Source organism: Papilio xuthus, unplaced genomic scaffold (assembly GCF_000836235.2).
Source record: "Papilio xuthus unplaced genomic scaffold, Pxut_1.1 DF827570.1, whole genome shotgun sequence".
In the NCBI taxonomy this organism is placed as follows: Eukaryota; Metazoa; Arthropoda; class Insecta; order Lepidoptera; family Papilionidae; genus Papilio; species Papilio xuthus.
Genome location: NW_013531079.1, coordinates 3,381,175 through 3,404,404, shown reverse-complemented (window position 1 = coordinate 3,404,404; position 23,230 = coordinate 3,381,175). Strand labels below are relative to the sequence as shown.

The following is a 23,230-nucleotide window of genomic DNA, read 5'->3' as shown; positions in this document are numbered from 1 at the left end:
TTTGTGAACCTGTTCTCATCAGTTTCTCTCATTTTTATTCGATTACTAATTTATCTTATTAATTTGATAACGTGCAAGCGAGTTACATGATTTTAGTTTTCACTCACAATTGAATAGAATGATTACATAGTACTAGTAACTTTAAAGTTAATCAGTAGCCTCTGTATTTTTCCAGAGTAAGTTCTATATGCCAAATGATAGGGAAATCAAATAAGCCGTTCTGAAGATACCTTCTAACAAACATCTATCCTCCCATCCAAACTTTCGCATTTGTAAATTATAGTAAGATTAAGAAATTCTAAAAATATAATGATAATAAACAGAACTAAATATACGGGAGCGTATCGTAAACAATACATCAAAAATAATAGGATGATCAATGTAACAGTATAATTTAAAATTACTATTTTTAGGCTATATTTCTTGTCTGGTGACGTCATTTGCAAACCAGTTTAACATGTGTAGTTCGCAGTGGTCGAGGTCGCATGTTTCTTATTGCATATTCTACATACGACCACTTAATCAATCAGCATAAGAAAAAGATGGGTATTATAAATATAGGATTGTATATTGTTATCCTCTTTAAATCTAACTATATTCTACACCAAATCGATAATGCTTTTTGGGCTGTCGAATTAGCCAGCTCATTTTCACTAAATCTTGAAAATAAAACAACTATGCATTACATACTATTTTTTTTTTCAAAATGTAACAAAAGTAACAAGAGAGTTATGTCAATATCGCACCAATCCTGGACAGACATTTGGCGCGATATCTGTTTAACTCTCTGAATGAAGGGATCGTATGTAATCAAACAGCGTTATGTTTTATCCAATCCAAGTAACGGAATACATTGGTGTATACCCCTGGTACTCCTTCTACGCCGCATCCTTTGATACCATAGCTCACAATCCCAACCACTACATATTTAAGGTCGTCCCATTCATGCATCAAAGGTCCCCCTGAATCTCCTCCACAGCTATCTTTCTTCCCGACTCCTCCAGCACAGATGACGTCATCATTGATATTGCCAAACACCTTTGTACAATTTTCTCTAGACACGAATGGTATATGTACTTCCATCTTGATTGTGTTCCTGTCAGTTCCATTACTACCCCAACCAGCAACAGTCAGTCCTTGGTTCTCAAGTAACTCAGCTGTAAAGTCTTTAGTTGGTAGACATGTTGGTTTAATGAAATCTGGAATAAAGGAAGCATGTGATTCAGTTTGTGTCATCTTTCAAAGATACGGATGGCCAAGTAGCATATAGAATAGTGATAGTGTTATATAGTATGTGTGTATTGATTGAAAGAGGTAAAGACTGAAACAAAGCTGTATTTTAGTACTGAATTCTGTAAGTAAAGTTCTAGTTGAAAACTTTTATAGTCCACATAACGTTTTTAATGATTATTTACTCTGCTTTAATTTCTTCTTTTTGGTATTTATCATATAGTACTAAAAAAGACCTGCCCCGTTACACTTCTTTTCTCTTATTCATTCTTACCTGTGAAAACTACATCGGTCTTTAGTTTTGAGAGTCCGATGTCATTTCTCAATGTTAGCCTTGTGTAGTTCGGGTGAATAATGTTCTTTATAATTTCAATAATTTCCACTGTTAACTGAACTTCTTCGCCCTTTACAGTCACCGCATCGGTTGGATATGTAGAGGTGTCGTATTCAGCAAGACGAGCGTACTTACTAGAAAATAAGAGAATAAAAGATGAATCTCTATGTTAAGGACTTGTGTTGTGTTGTGTTATTTTCTTTTAGTACTTACGGTGGTCCGAACGAGACATCAGTCAAGCAGTGGGCAGCGGTAAGAACAAATCGCTTAGTGATCAAACTGCCGCCGCATAAAGTATCCCCGCCACGATATTCTAACAGCACCAGCCATGGATATTGTTCGACGGATGTAACTTCACCTCCTAATAAATTTATAAATTGTGATGAACAATGGTGAAGAAAAAAACACGAACTTTACCATTAAGTTACTCTGGGGAAGAATAAGAATCGAATAGTATCCTTGTGCTTGTGTTGAAGTGCAAGCCGTGTAGCTTGAGTTCTTTGTTTTATATACTGTCGCTTGACTGAGGTTTATTGGTTATGTGGAAGAAAAACTACATTGTACTACAATATGTAGTTTTATACGTACCCATAATTCTAGAATTTAGCTTAATTTCAGTTCCACATTCTAATATATTTGCAGTTTGACTTGAGTTGTTGTTGCCGATTGATAATGTGTCAATGTCTGGTTTATCGTAACTTGGTTCAAGTTCGATGTCGTTCCCTGTTAATGGTTTGATCGTCCTAAATCTTAACCATTCAGTCTCTAACGGACAGCATACCTAAAAAAATAACAGTTTTACAAAATCTCTAGCTGTTTCCCACGACTACGTCCGAGTGGAATTAAAAAAAACATTATAAGTAGCCTGTGTTCTTCCAGACTATGTTCTATTCATGTGACAAATTTTATCAAAATCCTTTGAGCTGTTTCTTCAAACAAACATCCATCCATCCATCAATCTAAACATTCGTATTTATAATATTAGTAAGATAAAAAGTCTAAATATAGTTTGATAATATGTATTCAGGTGATGATCCAAGTCGAAAAAATTATCTTATTGGTTTTTGATAGATAGACAGTTTCAAACTAAACTGATATTTTGAAATTAAAGCGAACCATTGATCCTACTGACAATGATCTAGAACATTCTGGGAAGGAATACATTTCTAATGATACTCCAAACTTACAAACGTTACATCAGTATATGCCCTTATCCCTTCAGACGGTCAGCACAGTATGCAGTACTCCTCCATACGTCTCTATCAGCCGTCATATCTGAATCTATCCCTTTCCTACGCATATCTTCTTTCACACAATTCATCCATACTTTCTTTGGTCTTCCTCTACCTTTGTAGCGATCCACATTCAATCCCAAGAGATGCAAAGAAATTTATGACATTTTATCGTGTAATTCTTCTTCTTCTAGTGCCTCTTCAGTCTTGAAGGTTGGCCGCTAACTTGGAATATTTGGTTCTGTCAAGCGCAAGGCGAAACAGTTCCTCTGCTGACCTAATCCCCGTCCACTCCATAATATTACGTAGCCACGATTTTTTCCTACGTCCAGCGCGTCTCTTGCCTTCAATCGTGTAATAACTTACCGCAAATTGATAATCCGAAAAGTAACCACATGAAGATTGTTTTATGTAAAGTTCTTCGTCAGCTGTTTTTGATCTTTTCTTGTTTAGATCCCGTAAAGGTTTGCAGTTTTTTAGCATTCGACATTGACCCCCAAGACCGTTCGGCTGTCTGCATAGTTCTAAAACATGTATTAGATATAGATATTAGTAAAAGATTAGAATTAGTTGGTAATTTTTTGTAAAGTATTTAGGAGGGTTTAATTATGGATACAAAATTCATATGCGAAGCGATTTTATTGTTGACCGAAGGCTAAAAAGGAAAATATGTCATCGGCCATCTTGTGGTGCCGGCCATCTTGGATTTATCTGTAGCGAATATTTACACGACACATAATTTATGTCTAAACGCTTTGCGTACTTTACTATAGTAATTATTGAGCTCCATATATGTAGGCTTTTATGTAACTAATGACAGTTTTTTCTTTCATATTTTATTACCTGCCAATAATATTTGATAGTTAAGAAATAACTGTTTTTTACAAATAAATATTTGTTGTATTACTCACCAGTGTTCAAATAATGCGTTGCAACAATATGAATAAAAACAAAGATAAGTAGTAACTGCATTGATTATACTTCTCTTTCGCACACTGATGCTGATGTAAATGAGTGCACGTTGGTACTTTGCTGGTGTTTATTTCTGCGTTAGTTCTTACGATGACGTCACTAGAGTGGGAAGGATGTATATTTGAGGTTTCCTCTACTAATATTGATAATGTTGTTTATTTCAGATGAATAAAATATAAACATATCAATAGAACCACACGTTTTTATAGTATTCGATTCTTTAATAGAAGTTATGTTAAACAGTGCTGATCTCTTAGTCCATCTTACGATTGCCTCAAGTTTTTATCATAGTTTTAAAATTATCTTATTTCTTACTAATATAAATGCGAATGTTTAGATGTATGGATGGATGTTTGTTAGTTACAAGGTATATTTTAATTTCTAAGTATCTATCAATTAATTTGGCATATATGTAGAACATAGTTTGGAAGAACATATAAGCTACTTAAGTTTTTTTTTAATCCTGCACGGACGAAGTCGCTGGCGTCAGCTAGTTGCTTATAAAATGTTTATTGTTAGTTTATGACTATATATTTATTAAACATGAAATTTTTCTACGCATACTTTGATTTTTCTATCATTGAATTCGAGTTTAAATAGTTATGTGAGATTAAATGATCTATGCATTTTTTTATTCTAAAACATTAATAAGAATATTGTAGATTTTAATTTATTTCATTTGCTATAGAAGGAGCAACAAGGAAATACACATTTATAATTGTTTTATTCATGTGAACGACTAATTAAAACAGCGTTATACCGCGTTGTTTTATCCGCTGTATAATTCTAAGTGGCTTCCAGTACAGAAACTATTGTACAGTATGTCATCCCTTTCATTATCTTTCAAGAGAATAGAGATAGCAATATGTTTTGTGCTGCAGTGAAGACATGTAGTTGTGCCTTTTGTTTAATGCACACTTCGTCATAAGGCATATACAGGTAACGCGTCTTACGTTACAATTCTACTGCAGTTTCACTTGTATAACCATCCCTTTCATTCTCTTTGATAAAACAGAGACGATGATGTTTGGTAACGCGATTAATACTGCACTCAAAACCTACTGTTTGAGACTTCGGTTTAACTATTTGCAAAAACTCATTTTACAATTTCAAAGCTTTGTTCGATGATTATAGTGTTAAAATAAAAATAATTCAATGATTCATTGTTTAGTAATTTTTATTGTTTTTGACTTAAGTACTAAATTGCAAAGCGACTTATCACTAAATAAATAAGACTACATTAACAAAATACTATAAAACGCAGAGTCGTTCAGTGAATACGACAATCACGTGTAGATTTTAAAACTAAAAGCCTTAATGGTTAAAGGGTACGGTCTTCAGATCGGGAATGGGGACTCAAATCCTGCTGTTCGAACAATGTTAAAAACCTTGCAGAAGTGTAAAGCTTAGTTGAAATGGTACAAGAAATATTAGATACGTAACAACAATCTGCTTATATCTTAACAAAAATTGACAATAAAAATTTACAATTAAACGACTGTGTGTATCCATTATATGAGTAAAATTAATAATTTGACTGAAAATAATTATCAAATTAAAATGTCTATTTAAAATTAAAACTAAAATGCAAGGAAATACACATCAATAGTATCCATGTAGTAAAAAAAAAAACTAGAAATATACAAGTCAGGTAATTACAAAGTTATTACACATCGAGATCAAAGCTGTACATAATAATATCAATAAAATGCTAAATAGTAATTACCAATGGTGGGAATTAAATAAATAATTAAATTTTCATTTGTCTTCAATGATTTTCTTAAATATAAACTCCTTAATAATAACTTTGTTCATCTTTGATGACACTTCACCATGGGTTCAGTCAATATCCTCACTCTATAAATCTCTTTTAGCTAACTAAAATTATTGAGGTCATTTTGCACCACAATGTTTACCTAAAGCTAAGTAAATACAAGTCTTAACAATTTTTATATCATATTATCCTTTATCCAATTTAAATATTGATAAATATATGTGTATATAGCCGGTATGTTCTCAGTACCACACTCTCTGTAACCGAAGCTAACCACTCCAATGGCTACGTAAGTATTGTCTTCTAGCTCATACATCAATGGTCCACCGGAATCACCAGAACAGGAATCTTCCCCACGTCTCCCTCCCGCACACATTTGACTATCAACTATTCTGTTCAATGGATAGCTTTGTCTACACTGATCGTTAGGTACATAAGGTATTCTTACGTGTTTCTTGACATCGCTAAATTTTGAACCGTCACTACCCCAACCGGCGACAGTGAAATTTAATGGTAGAGTGAAAGTTTTCCGATAATCTAGCGTCGGTAGGCATATTGTACGGATGAATTCTGAAATGAGAATTAGTTTGGGTTAGAAATTGTCCATTGACTGATTGGTAAGGTCACCAATGTGACGAACCATTAACGGCTATAGACGATAACCTACGCAATATAAAAGAAAAAAACTATGTTATAAACACTTGAAATTATGTTGAAATAATACTACGTAGATAAGAATATTTGTTAAAAAAAGAGAACCGTTTTATCACACGATACTATATTGACTGCACAGATTAATCTACCAAAGGGAAGTTTTTTTATGTAAAAGAAGCGGGCAAACGAGAAGCTGGAACACCAATGTGTTGAACTGCGCCAATGGACATCTGCAATAGTAGATGAACCGCAGATGCGTTGCCGGCTTTTGAGAATATGACCAAAATAAAAACCAAATTATAGCAATGATTGGAATTTGACGAAGGCGACGACGATCAGATGTGAATAAAAATAATCTAATGGTTTTTGTCTTTACGGTAAACCTTTTAGCCCAATCTTTTTTATATAAAATTTTGAAATGCTATTTGAATTTCGGATTACCTTTACAACTCCGATTTATTTTGCCGCTTTATTTTATAATTTTCATTTAAAAATTTTGACGAAATAAAATCAATATGGAAATGAATAAGAAATAATTAAAAATGTGTATGTTTTTTACCTGTGAAAGTTACAGCTTGTTTTAATTTACTTAGGCCGATGTCATGATGATGATATGCCCTTGTGTAGTTGGGGTGACGTATACTTCTTTCTATTGCTACAATTTCTACCGTTATGCTATCGACTCCACCGCCATCAGTCTCGACGTAATCAGTTGGATAAGACGTAGTGTTATATTCGGCCAATCGGGCGAAAATTCTGAAAAATATTTATGTTTCTATTTTAATACATGTGCCTACTTTCTGGTACATGTCTGATTCCATTGTTAATAACGTTTCCCTCGATCACTTGATCTGATTTTATATTCTATTGTTGATTTGATATCTGAATGTATGAAGTAGTTTTGAAGAATAATATGTATAAATGTTATTCATGAAACAGATATAAAGACATAACAGATTATTTTTGTACAGCTTATATAAAGGGTTGCCAGCCGAATGAGAATTTTGGCTGACACGGGCTATTGTTAATATAAAATCAGATATCATGAGGTCAGACTAAAATAAAAAAAATTCTATAGCATAAGCATACGTGCCTAGTCCATTGAAACTTTTATTAACCACCATAAACCACGTTCCATTGCTTTCGATGGACTATAGATACAATGCGATGGAAGCGAAGAAAGAAGAAAGAAGTGTTAGTAGACCAAACAAACGGTTTGCTTATGATATAATTGAAAGTATAGGAACCAACGGGATGGTACTCGCCAGGGACCGAAAAATCGGAAAACGATGGATACGAGATCCGAAGCGAGATCTTGTACACAAACACACAAACTTGTACATACTAAACATATGGCAATAAACAACGCTTTATTATTTTAAAATGACTTACGGTAAATTATCTTCTCGTAAGCAATGCGCTGCAGTAAGAACAAATCTTGATGAAATAAGACTGCCGCCGCAAAGAGTGACCCCTCTCGCATATTCGAGCAGTACGAGCCAGGGATATTGGTCGATCGCCGCTGGGCCTCCACCTAAAATATGAAATTATATTGCTTAACAACTATCTTAGGTTTAATCCAAAAATCTTTAATAATAAATATATAGTTTAGTCTGAAATTAATTGCGATTCTTTGGAGCATGACCTACATGAAAATATACGTCGACCAAAGCAATGGATCCTACGACATGTTTATTTATGTGATTTTTTGCGTACTTACCAATTATTCTATTAGCATTAGATGTATCTTTTCCACAATCTGTGTCATCTTCAATAGGTACTTTGGAAATATTGTCTTGATTTGTATTATTCGGTGGATCTCTGTCGTCTTTAGTACCTCGAGTGTCCAATTCAATGCCATTGTCGTTGATCGTAACGGGTTTTTCTTTGGTAACTATATCATCAATTTTAAATTCTTCATATAAAACAGGCTTTATTATACCATCGAAGTCGGACCACTGCGATTCGGGTGGACAGCAAATCTAAAGATAAAACTATATTAATTGCAAATCTTGTAAAGAATATCCGGAGAAGATATTTTCATCAGTTTCCTTCGCCAAAATTATGACATGCAACATATTTAAAAGTCAAGAAAACACTATAGCAATGTAAAGGTATGGTATCATTCCTGTATTATTTTCATTTTAATATATATTTGATTGATTAATGTTTATGTACAGGTGTTTAGGATATTTCTGTTCAAGTGAGGGAGTCGGCGGAAAACATATCTCTTAACCGGGCTGAAATTTATACGTCTAGGTTGATTTTCCAATTTTAGATGTACATTCATCTGGCGTCCAACAATATATGTGAAGGCTCGGAAGGCTAGAAAGTTGCAGGACGTTTATGGACTAGAGAAGCCAGGGATAGATAGAAATGGAAAACTTTAGAGGAGGCCTTTGCCTTTGAGGATAATTGCTTTATCACCATAGCTTTAGATAAGTTCTGAGCCCATCAGTGATTTTTTCAGTAACAATAGACTGGTACTTACCACCTGTTTGAAGCCACTTGTGACTGTACACAATGATTGTCTCAAATACAACAGTTCGTCGTTAGTCTTAGTTCTCTTCCTGTTGAGTTCGTACAGAGGCTTGCATTTCTTCATTATCATGCATTCTCCGGTGTTGCCGTTCGGCATTCGGCATTGCTTATCTGAAATCCAAATGTTATTTTGGTATTATGTTAGTTTAGCAACGTCATCTACATCTTAGATATAAAATTTCTCTTGTCACAATGTTAGTTACCATACTCCTCTGAAACTGCTTGACCGATTTTTATGAAATTTTATGTGAATATTCAGTAGGTCTGATAATCGACTGCTATGTATTTGAAAAATACTTCCAACCCCGAGTAACATATTTATTACTGATTTTTTTTATATTTCGCATGACGATGTCGCGGAAAACTGATATTAATTTTTATAAACTTTGATACAGATGAGATGAAGAATTGTGCATCATTTAGTTTCTATGCATAGTTTAGGTACTAATTTAATATTAGATGTGCAATTGAACCTTTATTTTTCAAAGTAAAACCTTTTGTTTATGTGTAAAGCGTGGTTATGTATAATACGTGAGATCACATAAACATTGAAAGATGAGTCACAATGTAACATTTAGCTTCTGTGCCCAATATGTGCGTTTTGTTTATTCGACGTGGGAAGACGAAATTTCCTTTTTATAGGTGAGGGTCAATTAAGGAATTTGGTTCTTTTATCTCTGTCAATTCTTATTCGGCTTTTTATACGTTAGAAACATTTGATCTGTCATTTTTATATCTTGTTTGATAATTTCTTCAATCTTATCCTCATTTACCTTAGTAAAACTTTGATAAAATTATGAATTTGACCTTGATGAACTATTTAGTATTTCACTAAATTACTTCCAATGAAAATATATTCTCTTGTTAATGTTTGTATTAATGAAATTTTGCAATGTTGTTTCAATTGCCATTATTAAATTCTTGCACGTTTAGAGTTACTTGAAATTAATATGTTTACTGAAGATTAAAATTGAATTTTGTCTCACGTTTTTAAATTTAGAACTCAATTCAATTGTTTAATGTCAGTTGTCGCGTAATGTTTTTGTTTACGAACCTGCATTTATGAATTCCGTAAGATAAAACACAAGTACGAAATACGAAAGTTGAAACTGCATTTCGAATATTGTTTGTCACACACACAAGCGGCTCGGTGGCCGTTCGAAGCGTTACTGAGGTGTAGACGATGCGTTACTGAGGTGGATACTTTTGATGTTCCCTCAAATGATTGGCCTTTTAACTTGTAGCGTTGCATTTATGTTATGAAAGCAAACTCTGATTTGCACGGTTAGCATTGGTGGGGTAAATGCGTGCTTTGAAGACGCATCAGAATTTTCATTTGGATTTTAAGGTAAGGGTTACATGGTTATTGAAATCGATCAGCCGTTACTAAAAAAAATGTTTTTTAAATTAATTAACACTAAGAGAGACTTAACTTAAAAATTAAGTTCGACAGTAAAAGAGGGTTAAGAAAATACTTATGAGAAAACAGTTTGCCAGAAAATTTAATTTAAGTGTGCAAACATTTTATCAATTAGAGTTACTCTACAAGAATAAATTGCCTTCCACTTTTACAGTTTTTTTTTTGTTTATTCTCAGATGGCAGCTTTTATTCAGTACTGTACTGTCATTTTGTTTTATGATGAGTTTCCAATGACGAAACATTTTACTAATATTATAAATGTGAACGTTTGGATGGATGTTAGATCGTAACCTGGAAGCAAACATAGGCTACTTATATTTTTTTTTAATCCTGTGCAGACAGACTGTTTTTACTAATGTCATGCAATAAAAATGTTATATAGTTGCTACTACAGTGGAAACTCACCGTTACAGCCCAGTTAAGTTATGCCCTACAATATTTCTATACATGTTGAAACTTGCAATCAGCAAATGTATTTCGTAATAATAATGGTGAAATTTGTAATATTTCATCATAAATAATTGTTGAATCAGTGTACTCTTCATCAATTATTAATATAATAATTTTTAAATACAGGATGTTATAAAAAAATAATTGAAAAACCTTATGTCACATCACTATCATGCTACACTTAATAGATACGTGGTCTATTAACCCTTAATGTCCATGTAAGTTTCAAATAAAAAAAACCCTTATGTTAATTTTGTATAGTATACCATACATACAACTTTATAAAAATATACGATCACTATAAAATAATTTTTAACTTAGTTTTTTGCTATTTAAAAAAGAAATCTCGCCACAATAAGGGTTAAAAGCCCTTGTTTTTTATGATTTATTACATGAAAGGTGACAAGTAAGAAGAGAGTGACAACTGAGATGATATAACATAACATAGATGATATAATTTAACATAGATCAATTAATGAGGAACAACAAACTCCAACCCTATGTGAGCGGGATAATGATTGAAATATGTTGTTGAGTTATGTAAAGACGAGAGAAGTGTGTTCGATAAAAGCCAAAATATGTAACACTTGCTGTCGCCCGCGATTCCGTCCGCGCGGTATTAAAAAAAATAAACATAATTACTATGTGTCTTCACAGTCTATGTTATACATCTATGCCAAATTTCAGCGAGATCTATTTAGCCGTTTCGGAGATACCTTCAAACATCAATCCATCCATCTAAACATTCGCATATATAATATTAATAAGAGTAAGATTTTAATTGTAATATTGATGTTTGTATGTTTCTGAGACCAAAATATCCAATTCAAATTTATTATCTCTGTTTTGTCAAAGAGAATGACAGGGATGACGATATGTATACGGAGATTTTGATCTCTGAAACCCACGGTTAATCTTTTTTTCACCACTGTTGTTTGACATATAAAATTCAGTTCATAGCAATAATAGCGTAAGCTCAGAAATATACTTGTCATTAGTAAATTGAGTGCGATTTTAGTTATTAACTTCAATTTAAATTTGGAATGAACACAAATTGACGAAAACACATGAATTTGCAATAATTCGTTTGTTGAATTTGCCGAATTACATTTTGCATAGGAAAATGACAAACTAGATGGGTACCCGATTTTTCTTTTCCTGATGAAATGAATCATTGAATGAATCATTTTAATAAAACGTTAATAATTTCATAACACAAATACTATAAATACATTATGAGTCATTGAGGAAAATTTGATGTTAATATTAAAAAAACAGAAAAAAATTGGAACGTAATAGCATCAAACATTTTGCCAAGCCTTTTTATTATATTGAATGTTTGTTTTATCAGCAAATAATTTTAATTCAACAGTTTTAACAGTGGTAGAGCCCGCTTTAACATCTTCGCACGAGTTGGCCCGGCTCGCCCGGTGAAATACCACGATCACACAGAAGACACGCGTCAAGTGGAAGCAATTCCGCGCTTCGTCTGATGAGTGTGCGTCCCGGAGGCCTAATTTAGTCCTCTTTCCCTTCCCATCCCTTTCTTTATAAGGAAAGGATGGGAAGTGGAAGTGGACTTTCCGGATGAGAGGATGCATGGAAAGGGAAGATATTTTCTTTCTGTGCATCCTCTCCTCCGTCGATTAAAGGTAGGCAACGCACATGCAATTGCGTATGTCTATGGGCACCGGTCACTTCGCTATTTCAGAGATTTAAGGTGGCCGCTCGCTCGTTTGCCACCTTTTGATATAAATAAAACAACTTTCTACAATAGAACAACCTGTATATAATTTTATAGGTGTTGCTTTTACCTCTAAAAATAATGACGAAATAAATAACTTAAGTTCTATAAAGTAGCGGCACATACTTTGGTTTAAAACGGTAATTATTGAGGTCCTGAGTGTTTGGTGCGCCCATTATGAATCATCCTGTATAAAAGAGAAAGAGAATAAAGTATTTTAAGGAAAGAAGGATTTAAAGTTTTTTACAGTAATTATAGTAAAACGTATCCATACAGATGAAAGAGGTCCAGGTCCTGAGTTCGAATCCCGCCATGAACTAATGTGTTTTTCTATTTTCATATGTACATTTATTTGACGTTTTTACGGTAAAGGAAAACATCGTGACGTAACCTGCACATATCTGGGAGAAATTCAAAGATATGTGTGATGTCAACCAACCCGTACTTGGCCAGCATGGTTGACTATGGCCTAGTCACCCGTAACTTATGGCAGGCTCCGAGCCTCTCAGTGGGGACGTATAGTGAGCTGATGATGAGATGTATACATACATACAATAATGATTAGTTTTCTAAACCTGAAAGATTCAATACCTAACGATTATCTTACTTCTTACTAATATTATAAATGCGAATGTTTGAGTATGTTTGTTAGAATGTTGACGTAGAACATAGTCTGGAAGAACACAGCTTACTAAGTTTATTTTTAAACCAGCACGGAGGGAACTATAGACGTCAGCTAATTTAAAATAATATTAATAAATTGTGTTTTCCCCGAATTGGTAATATTAATATTATAACTTGTGTTTTTTTTATTACGGTTTTGTGATACGACGTATATAGATATGGAGACATTAACATTGGTTTTACGTCAATGTAAAGGTACGCATCTATTGACCTGCGACAGACGCACCGCATGCACGCGGCGGCGGCGTGGATGATGGACGCAGTGCTATGTAAAATCATACAAAGCAAACTAAATATGTTGTGTGCCTTACGTCCGGTGTGTCCATACGGCTAATGGACACGTGCTTTAAACGATATCAACAGGAATTACGTGATTAAATTGCCACAGTACCAAAATAACTTAATATACCAATGACGTTGATTGTTATACGTTTTACGTTTTTTAAAATACCACAATGTTTTGTTTAAGAATTTTGTAGGGAATTCGTTATTATTTTTAAAAAGGAAAATAAGTTATTTTCTATAATAAAATAACTGAAATGACCAAGTTATAATTGGATAAAACTGAGGATTGTGCTTTACTTGACAATTTTCGTAAGTGCGCTTTTTTAACGCCGCGTTAAAACGCGCTCAAATAGATCAGCTGTATTTAAATCTGGTCATACAGTAATGCTTTCAAGACGCGACGCTTTTTTGTCGCTCAATATTGCATTTTGAACATTGGGCGAAGGAAACAAGAGTAATTTTAAAACGTTCATCACGTGAAAAAAGCGCCCGTTTGTTCGGTTTATTTGAAACCGAAATGTAATAATAATTTAAATCTTACATAAAACAACAACATATTTGTTACTTTTATTTATTTATTAGCTGTCGCCCGCGGCTCCGTCTGCGCGAAATTAAAAACAAACACAATTTTTAGTGTCTTCTTTCAGACTATGTTCTATATGTATGCCAAACTCATCGAGATCCATTCAGCCGTTCTGGAGATACCTTCAAACATATATCCAACCATCCTTCTAAACATTCGCATTTATAATATTAATTTATTTATAAGATTTTTTTCGTGAAATAAATTGTAAAAACATCAAATATCATCAAAATTGAACTTGAGTGGGTTATAAAATAAGCAACTTAAAATTATTAGTACTAGTAATTTCAATCGTACGAAATATATGAATTAATGTAAATTAGCCAGTAAATATTGTTACATTTGCGTTCCTGGTATTTGATAAGTGACTAACACCGGATGAAATAGAATTGTCAGAAACGTGATGTCTATAGCAGTAACTGATTAAAACACATTATAGTGAAACAAAAGAATCCCAGTTAATTCATCGGAATAGTTTTGTGACAAATTTTAACTGTAAACATGAATAACAATGTTAGTTTGTAGCTATCGCCCGCGAGTCTGTAGCCTATGTGCTCTTACAGACAACGTTCTACATCTGTGCCAAATTTCATAAAGATCCGTTGAGCCGTTTCGGAGATACCTTTAAACAAACATACATCTATTCTAAACATTCGCATTTATAATATTAACTAGATGTCGCCCTTGACTCCGTCCGCGCGGAATTAAAAAAACAAATATAATTAGTAGCCTGTGTCTTCTTTCAGACTATGTATGTATGGCAAATATCATCGAGAACCGTTCAAGCGTTTTGGATATATCTTCAAACAAACATCCATCCATCCAAACATTTATAATATTAATAGGAATAGTAAGGTTGTTTTTTATCTCTTCCGTTTCCCTTTGGGTTTACATATGTATAAGTCAATTTATTTGTGATTTCCTGTAGCCTAAATTGCTAATCCTAGTTCGAAGAGTGATGAACAATTCGTATCGTTTTTTTTCACTCTTCATATTTTGCAATCTTTAGTGACATGAAACAATTTTAACCATCCAGTATAGTCCATAGTCCAGCATTCCCATATACGAATTTCAATTGAAAATTCACTGTTTTAGTTCTTTAAAATACTTTTAGCCGAGGGAAGAAATAGACGTAATCTTTTTCTCGTCTCGATTCGTTTTATTACATTGTCTTTCCTACTGAAATACCAGAATCTTTCCTGCAAGTTTTCTGAGCAGTCTCAGGTTTTATTGGTCACTAAACATCAGTTGTTTTTTTGCTTTTTACGTCATCTATAATAATTGTAAGGTTTGTTATGGTTCGAAGAGTTGTTATATAAAATAAATTAAATTAACCTAATAAATCTTTATGTTTTATTTAATCATCAAGTCAATTAAGTCTAAGGTGTTATTTGTGATCGGATCCATGGTATATATTCGTATACTTTTGTGTATACGCCGGGTATGTTCTCTAGTCCGCACGGTGTCGGTCCGAAGCTGACGATGCCGACAACTTCGAATAGTCGCCCGTTCTCGTACATTAGTGGGCCTCCGGAGTCGCCCTTGCAGGAGTCTTTGCCGGTTTCTCCGCCCGCGCATATCTGACCCTGCCATAACGCTACACGACGTCTAGGATGATTGTATGATGTCTGGCATTGCTGGAAATCAAAAGTTACGTATTATAGAACTAAAAATACACAAAGCTTTGCTTCCAGAAAAAATTATAATTTTTTAAGCTAGATGGTGGTCCTACGTTTGCTCGATGCAACATACTACGTACCACGACCACACAGAAGACAGGTGTGAAGTTCGAGTTTCGTCTGCTGAGTGTACATGCCGCAGGTCTAATTTTAGTCGTCTTTTCATCCCACCCTTTTATTATATCGGTGGAAGGGTAAATGGATTTAACAAAGATGTAGGCGCATAGGAAGGGAAAATTATTCTCTATTGCGTCGATTAAATGCAGGCAACGCATCTGCAATTGGGAATGTCTATTTGCAGCGGTCGCTTCGCTATTTCGGTGAATTAAGCTAGTCGTTTGCTCGCGTTCCTCCATATAATATAAAATACAAATTATTTTTAGAGAAAGTCCACTCACCTCTTGACTTCTGAAAGGCACACTGACGTGCAGCTTGATGTTGCTACTACTTTGCGTGTTGCTGACCGCGCCCCAGCCGGCTGCAAACAGTCTCAGTTCCGGCGGCGGCGCTACTGCCACGTCAGATGTAGGCAAGCATATTGGTCGTATGAAATCTGGAACAGTTTTATACTAGTCAGTATTACAAATTTTGATCAGCCATTTGCTATTTTGTGTAAGGAATTGGTTAGCTGGACGCTCGCATGATATCAAAAATATTCACAATTGTAGTACCATATTATTGGCTATCTACATAGTAGATTCAAATTCAATAGAAAAACAGTTTATTTTTTCACCTTAAGAAGACTAATTTGTTTAAACTCTTAAGGCCTGGGAATTATATATTGGCTTTCGGAATTCTTTCAATATATAATATAACACTCCAATAATTCTAAAATGTTTTAGCTTATTTAACTTCAAATTAAGCTTTGTCGTCGGATTAAACCGTAAATATACATAATGTAGAAATCACCTCCATATGGTATCAGCTGGCCAAGCCTCAGCAGAGCTATGTCGTGTCTTCTTAGTGCATTAGTAGGGTTGTATTCCGGATGAGGAATGATCTTTTCTATGGGCACGATGAGCGCGCCATCGGTGCAGTCCTCTCCTCCTCCTTCGACTTCCACACAGTCCTGTCCTGAGTTGCTGGTGTCGTATTCCCCGAGACGAACGTTCACGCTGTGGAGCGATGGATGAATTTATCAGTTGTTAAAAAAGAGCCTCAGAAACAGTCCGTGGTTTTTCACACAATAATAACTTTTGGATCAAGGGCTTAGGGTAATCATAAAAATACCTGATGCATGGTTTCAACCATCACCAGCTTCAGCTGATTATGCCAATATGCACCAGAGGAACGTTATGGGGACTTTTTTTTAGTATGTTCAGATGTAAGGACTTTCTACTAAATTTCTGAAATCACATAAAAATCCCGTCTGCAATCGAAGATAAAACTTACGGTGTGCCAACATCAAGCACTGGTCCGGTGACGCAATGTCCGGCAGTTAACACGTATCTCCCGCTGATGAGTACTCCGCCGCACAACAGTTTGATCTTGTCATCCTTCTTGTACTCTAGAATCACCAGCCACGGATACTGGTCGATAGCAGTCGCGTTACCACCTGGCAATAGGATGTATTGTTATCGAATCTTTTGTATGTATAATTATGATTTGCGGAAAATACGAACCGTTGACTCATGAGTTATCAAGGTTAGTGACGTAACGGTTAAATCTGTGGTAACAGGATTTGTTCGTGCGTTTAAATATATTGTTTTTAATTATAGCTGTAGATATATTTTACTTAGATCCGTGAAGATTGTTCTGTGATCAATAGAATGACGACGAATTAAACAATTTTAATAATCAATAACCTAATAGTTAAGGGTACGGATTTCTGATTGCGTGGTCGGGGTTTCAAATCCCGTCATTCGACTATTGTAAAACCATATCCTAGCACAATCAAAGAGCTTAGTTGGAATGGTAATAGAAATATTAGTAAATTATCAAAAATCCGCTAATATTAAAAAAAAAATCATTAGCTCTTTCCAATCATATTTGATCACCTCTATTTAACGCAAAATATACTTATGATAAAGAAATGGTAGAAAAGTAATTTATTACCAATGAGGTAGGTTGGCTTTGATATTTTAACAACCAAGGGAAGAGTACTAAGTACGACTAAGTTGACCGTTTCTTGAACTCTTGTAAAATATTTTACCAAAAATCCTGTTGCCGCCGCTGCTCTCTTGACCGCAGCATTCGGTGGCTGGGTCCGGTGGTGTGGCTGTTAGCGCGCACACTGTCGGCCTACCCACGTTGTTGGATGATGTTGAAGGTCCACAGCACACGCTGTACTGTCCTGTACCCTGACATCTGAATCAAGACAAGATAAACTAATGAGCTAGCTATAAAAATAGGAGTAGTTTATATCATATTAATAAAAATTTTAAGCGTCAATAGCCTAATGGTTAAGGATACGGATTTCCGATCACGAGGCCGGGGGTTCGAATCCCGACATTCGACTATTGTCGTGAACCATATCCTAGCACAAGCATAGAGCTTAGTTGGAATGGTAAAAGAAATATTAGTAAATTTACAACAAAAAAAAATCTACTAATATTGTCATAAAAAAAAATTGGATTGTCTGTATGTATGCATGCATTTGTACAAATAATGTATTTGATAACAAAAAAAATATTTTTTTATTTTTGTCGAGTAATCTTTGAAACGGCTGGAGCGATTCTGACTGGTCTTCGACGCTAATGTTGCTAGCGAAATCGAGGGCGACTAGTCTTTTATATAAATGTGAAGGTGTGTTTGGACGAAGCAACTTGTTTCCATATGTTTGATACTTATTTTCCTGAATTTTTTTGTCTCAAACAATTATAATATATTAATTTTTCGAAATGAAATGATTATAGAAGGAAAAGATTGATTGTCAAAAGAGCAAATATGATGATGACAGATCTAGTGATGTAATACGTATTAACATTTTTAATGCGAAAGTTACTCTGCCTTTCTGTCCTTCTTTCACGCAAAAACTATTCAACCAATTTAAATGTAATTTGGCAGACTGATAGTCTAAAGCCTGGGGAAGGACATAGGTACTTTTTTTACGCGAAAAAGGAGTTTTAAGGGATTGAAAATGGGTTGGAAATTTGGTGTTGTCATTTTTATAGATAGAAGCTTGAAACGTGTCCTTAATAATACCTTGAGTTTTTAACGAAAGTAATATCACTTGGTGTATTCGTTTGAAGTAGTTTTGTGATATGTGGACAGGAATAGAGACCGACGCAATTGCCCACTTGTCCATCAGGCGTGATGCATCTATCGCCTGTTGCTGTGGCAGTCGCTCCCGTGGTTGCTGGTTGAGGCTGAGGTGTGGTCGGAGCTGGAGTTGTCACCGGAGCGGGCGGGGACACTTGACAGCACACCTGGAAGAATGAAATAATGCATAAAAGAATTGTCAAGGGTCATAGGAAAATATGTTAGCGGACACAACTGTTGAAGGCGTTTTGAATAAAAATTTGGAATCCTTTAAGCCTAATCAATTGTTGTTTAGTATAAACTAACGGTCGCCCGCGATTCCGTCTGCGTGATATTTAAAAATACATAATTAGTAGCATATGTGTTCTTCCAGACTATGTCTTATATGTATGGCAAATTTCATCAAGATTCGTTCAGCTGTTCTGGAGATAGCTTCAAACAAACATCCATCTATCTAAACATTCGCATTTATAATATTAAATATAATAAATGTAATTAGTTTTTTCATGTACGTATTAAAGAATCATAATAAAATAGTAATCACATTGAAATAATACAGACAATGGCCACTATATAAGTTAAGTTTTATCCTTAAGATATTATGTCCTCTTAAAAAAAAATCGGTCATTAATTCAAACAAATTCTGCAACTTTATTATTTGAATTCTTAAGAAGTAGAAGCATAATATTAGTTTTACCAACGGGGTCCTTTCTTTGAATCCACAGTGGGCTCTTCTTAGTGTATCATAGTCCTGTTGCGATCGGTTGGGCTTGTTCAATAACATCAAAAGTTGTGGACACTGGTAGATATCGACACATTGGCCTGAGCCGCCGTTCGTTGGAATACAAACATCCTCTGAAATCACATAGATAAAACTAATGAATCGTCAGTTGAATTGTAGAGAGGTTAAGGCGTAGAGGGGTTTAAGCCGCTTCCAAAATAATGGCATCTATTTTTTGCAAATTAAAGTGAGGTAGATTGCAATTAATTTTATGACGATAAAAGGCAGGCTGTGATTTGAGTGTACAGTTTTTTTATTTTTTATTTTAAGTAGATTTTTGTTAATTTACTAATATTTATTTTACTTCCATCTAAGTTCTAAGCTTGTGCTAGATGGTTGACAATAGTCGAATGGCGGAATTTGAACCACCAACCAGGTGATCGGAAAGCCGTACCATTAACTATTGACAAATTATACTATAATACAAATGTATAACTTGATAGAATCATTCTTTTACGCAATTTAGTTTTAGTTAAAGTTTTATCCTCTATTTTTATTTCAATATATATAACAGATTGTTTTACATCTTGGGTAAATACCTTCTGGGATTTACAATTACTTAAATGATGCCATGTTTCCTCTTGCAAAATTTACAATGACCGATAGTATAACTTAACCCTTATTAGCCTAGAGTTTCAATTTTGATACCAATCTTTTAAACCGAATGTTCACAATACTATTAGTTTTTTTTATAGGTTGGCTGTACCTATTTTACTGTTGTATATTATTCTTTCCAACGAAATTTTAAAAAAACAAATTTTATTATTGTTTTATTTTATCAAGCAAACAGTAATATTAAAAATAAATCACTCTTGTATGTAAATCAGGCTACTAAGGGTTAAACATGCAATCATAATATTTGTAATTTTACGCTTTCTTATTTTACAAGCTATATTAAAATAATCGAGTGTTAAAACATAAAACAAACTGCTAACTGCCTGATAGTTTTATATTTTTAAAGTACAAATACTGGCTGTAAAAAAGCACTGGTACATATTGAAAAAGAAAAAAAACAACGGCCATTGACTTCGTAGTTAATATTGATGTCTAATCCGTAGTTAATATTGATGTCCAATCCGTAGGTAATATGAATATTTACAACGTGGTAACTATAAAGTGGCAACCCTATATTCGAATCCCGCCACATGTTTACTACCATTATGTTTTTCGATTATCGATTTACATATTTACATTTCTCCGATGTTTTAACGCTGAAGGAAAACATCAAAAACATCGTGATGTCAATCAACCTGCACTGGGCCAGTGTAATTAACTATGGCCTAGTCGCCCCTAATTTAGGGTAGGCTCCGAGCCTCCCAGTAGGGAACATATAGTGAGCTGATAATGAATAGCGACATACTTCTAGTGTTGCCAGCGTCATTTCAAAAGTTTATTCATCTTATAAAATGCTATGAACAGATAGTGTACATAACTGTATATACATTACATTAAAATATTTGTACTATTACATATAAATTATAAAGTTTTGATAACCTTTGTGTTTGTTATATATAAATATTTTATATCGTATATATTAGTAATAGGGTATTACCAAGTATGATAAACAAAATTATATGAGGATGTGATAAATAGTTGTTTCACATGATTTAAATTATACATACATCCTTTTCACTCTCTTTGTTCTTACTTTACGATATATTTATAGTATACTTGATTTGTATTCCCCCGTGTTTTCACTACCGAAACATTGTCCGTTATTGTCTTAGTTTTATGAAGAATTAGCTGTCGCTCGCGACTCTGTCCGCGCGGTATAAAAATAACTTAGCAGTAGCCTATGTGTTCTTCCAGTCTATGTTTAACATCCTTGCCAAATTTTATCAACATTCGTTGACCCGTTCTGGAGATACCTTCAAACTAATATCCATCTATCCAATAGATTAGTAAAATAATAAGATTGTATGCAATATGTATTGTATAATTACTAGGCAGTGTAAACTCACTGCTTGCAAGTATTGTACAGATATGTACGTATTTAGAAATAGGACTAGCGATCACTCTCGTTTGTGCAGAATTAAAATAATTAAGTCTTTAATACTCGTATGTTACTTTCCCGTCCAAGTCCCATCAAAATCGAAGCAGCAGTTCTGCAGATAACCCGGATGAAACGAGGACTTGCAGACATACAGACAGATATAAATTCTAAATATAGGTTTTTCGTTATCAGCAACGCAAATGCATCATGTGTGTAAATGTGTATTTTCTATATTACATACAAACACTTCAGTTGTATTAATTTTTATAGTGTTTGTCGAAACTAAGACCATGTAAGAGATGTACACTGCAAGTGCTACGCTATTTGTAAGTGTATACATCTGATACAGGAAAATTACACAATTAAGTACCGAGAATTGAAGATGGATTAGTTAACGGAAAAATAAATGTACAATCTTATCTTACTAATATTATAAATGCGAATGTTTAGATGCATGGATTGATGATAGAAGATATCTCCGGAACATAGACTGGAAAAACACATCGGCTACTTGATAAATTTTATTTTAATTCCGCACGGACGGAGTCGTGGGCAATATCTAGTATATCATTATCAGCAATGAAGTTTATTTGCATTATTTTCATTAATGTTTTATATATTTTCGATTAATTTAAATCATTTTTTTTCTTACAAATTATGTGTGTTTTTAATTTTAAGTTTGTCAGACTAAAAAAATGTTTGCCTCTTTTGTATATTTATACAAAAGTAGTTGTTGACCGCGACTTTCTCCGTGAATTAAAAAAACGTAAGCCTATATGTTCTTCCAGACTATGCTCCTATATGTGTGGCAATTTCATTAAAATCCGTTCAACCGTTCTCGAGATACCTTCAAACAAATATCCATCTACACTTTCGCATTTATAATATTAGTATGAAGCAGATTCATATATTTAATTATACATGTTTATATAAGGAAAGACGATAAAAAAATATGTTTAAAATATATGTTGCCAAATTACGCAAAGCTGGTGTTGGCAAAGCTACCTAAGTGTTTGTACTACAAGCGGTTTTATACAAATTGTTTAATAACCAAACGAATGCTAAATTTAATTATGCGAATCGAATTGAAGCATTTTTCGCTTTTTTATAACCTCTATAAAACATAGACAATTTGTATACAGACATCCGTCAAAATATCAGAACCTCTTCAAGGTAAATGACCATGATGTAAAAAATTATAAAACTTGTTCGCATATTTTATGTATAATTTAATTTGTATCATCGTTATTTAAATAAATACTTACGTGCATTAACATTATTAAAAATAACACTTAAACACAATATAGAGAAAATTATTTTTTTATATACCGCCATCTTATCACAGCACTTTACAATCGACCACATCGGAGGCCGGATGAAACATCACTGACCGCGCGACCGATTGACTTTGTTATTTATTTACCTCTAGAGACTAGATTCAATATAAGTTGAAGTTTTTATTTTTAAATTTACATTGGATGTTTAGAACATGTTTTTGACGCCTATTTTGATGGTTTTTATGTAGGGTCTGTAAAACAGGTTTTTGTATACCAAATCTATCTATCACTTCACTCGTGTTGTCCCTTTTTAGCCGACTTCTAAAAGTAGGAGGTTATCAATTTGTCTGTTTTTTTACGTCGGCTTCGACCTAGGTACAAACTTTAACCTAAATA

The 23,230-nt window shown here is 33.9% G+C and overlaps 4 protein-coding genes across 8 annotated transcripts in view; 1 reads left to right on the top strand and 3 right to left on the bottom strand.

The window, feature by feature from the left end:
• The window catches only part of mim (missing-in-metastasis), a 122,421-nt gene that overhangs the window by 65,375 nt on the left and 33,816 nt on the right, over positions 1–23,230 (top strand). The window lies entirely within an intron of this gene.
• On the bottom strand, positions 732–3,830 carry LOC106118614 (venom protease-like). Its single transcript, XM_013313284.1, has 6 exons — positions 3,708–3,830; positions 3,163–3,320; positions 2,153–2,345; positions 1,778–1,925; positions 1,505–1,698; positions 732–1,199 (listed from the first exon to the last, which is right to left on the bottom strand). Exons 1-6 carry the CDS (start codon positions 3,766–3,768, stop codon positions 811–813), a joined length of 1,143 nt encoding a protein of 380 aa, XP_013168738.1. The 5' UTR covers positions 3,769–3,830; the 3' UTR covers positions 732–810.
• On the bottom strand, positions 4,938–9,983 carry LOC106118612 (venom protease-like). Its single transcript, XM_013313282.1, has 6 exons — positions 9,792–9,983; positions 8,688–8,848; positions 7,917–8,178; positions 7,589–7,730; positions 6,756–6,952; positions 4,938–6,112 (listed from the first exon to the last, which is right to left on the bottom strand). The coding sequence occupies exons 1-6, from the start codon at positions 9,850–9,852 to the stop codon at positions 5,718–5,720; spliced, it is 1,218 nt and encodes a 405-aa protein (XP_013168736.1). The 5' UTR covers positions 9,853–9,983; the 3' UTR covers positions 4,938–5,717.
• LOC106118609 (serine protease easter-like) lies at positions 15,261–22,894 on the bottom strand. The gene is given in 8 exon segments (NM_001312637.1): positions 15,261–15,540; positions 15,981–16,135; positions 16,492–16,697; positions 16,975–17,137; positions 17,735–17,889; positions 18,727–18,950; positions 19,481–19,638; positions 22,823–22,894. Coding segments are annotated over 8 exon segments (1,389 nt in total). The 5' UTR covers positions 22,893–22,894; the 3' UTR covers positions 15,261–15,282.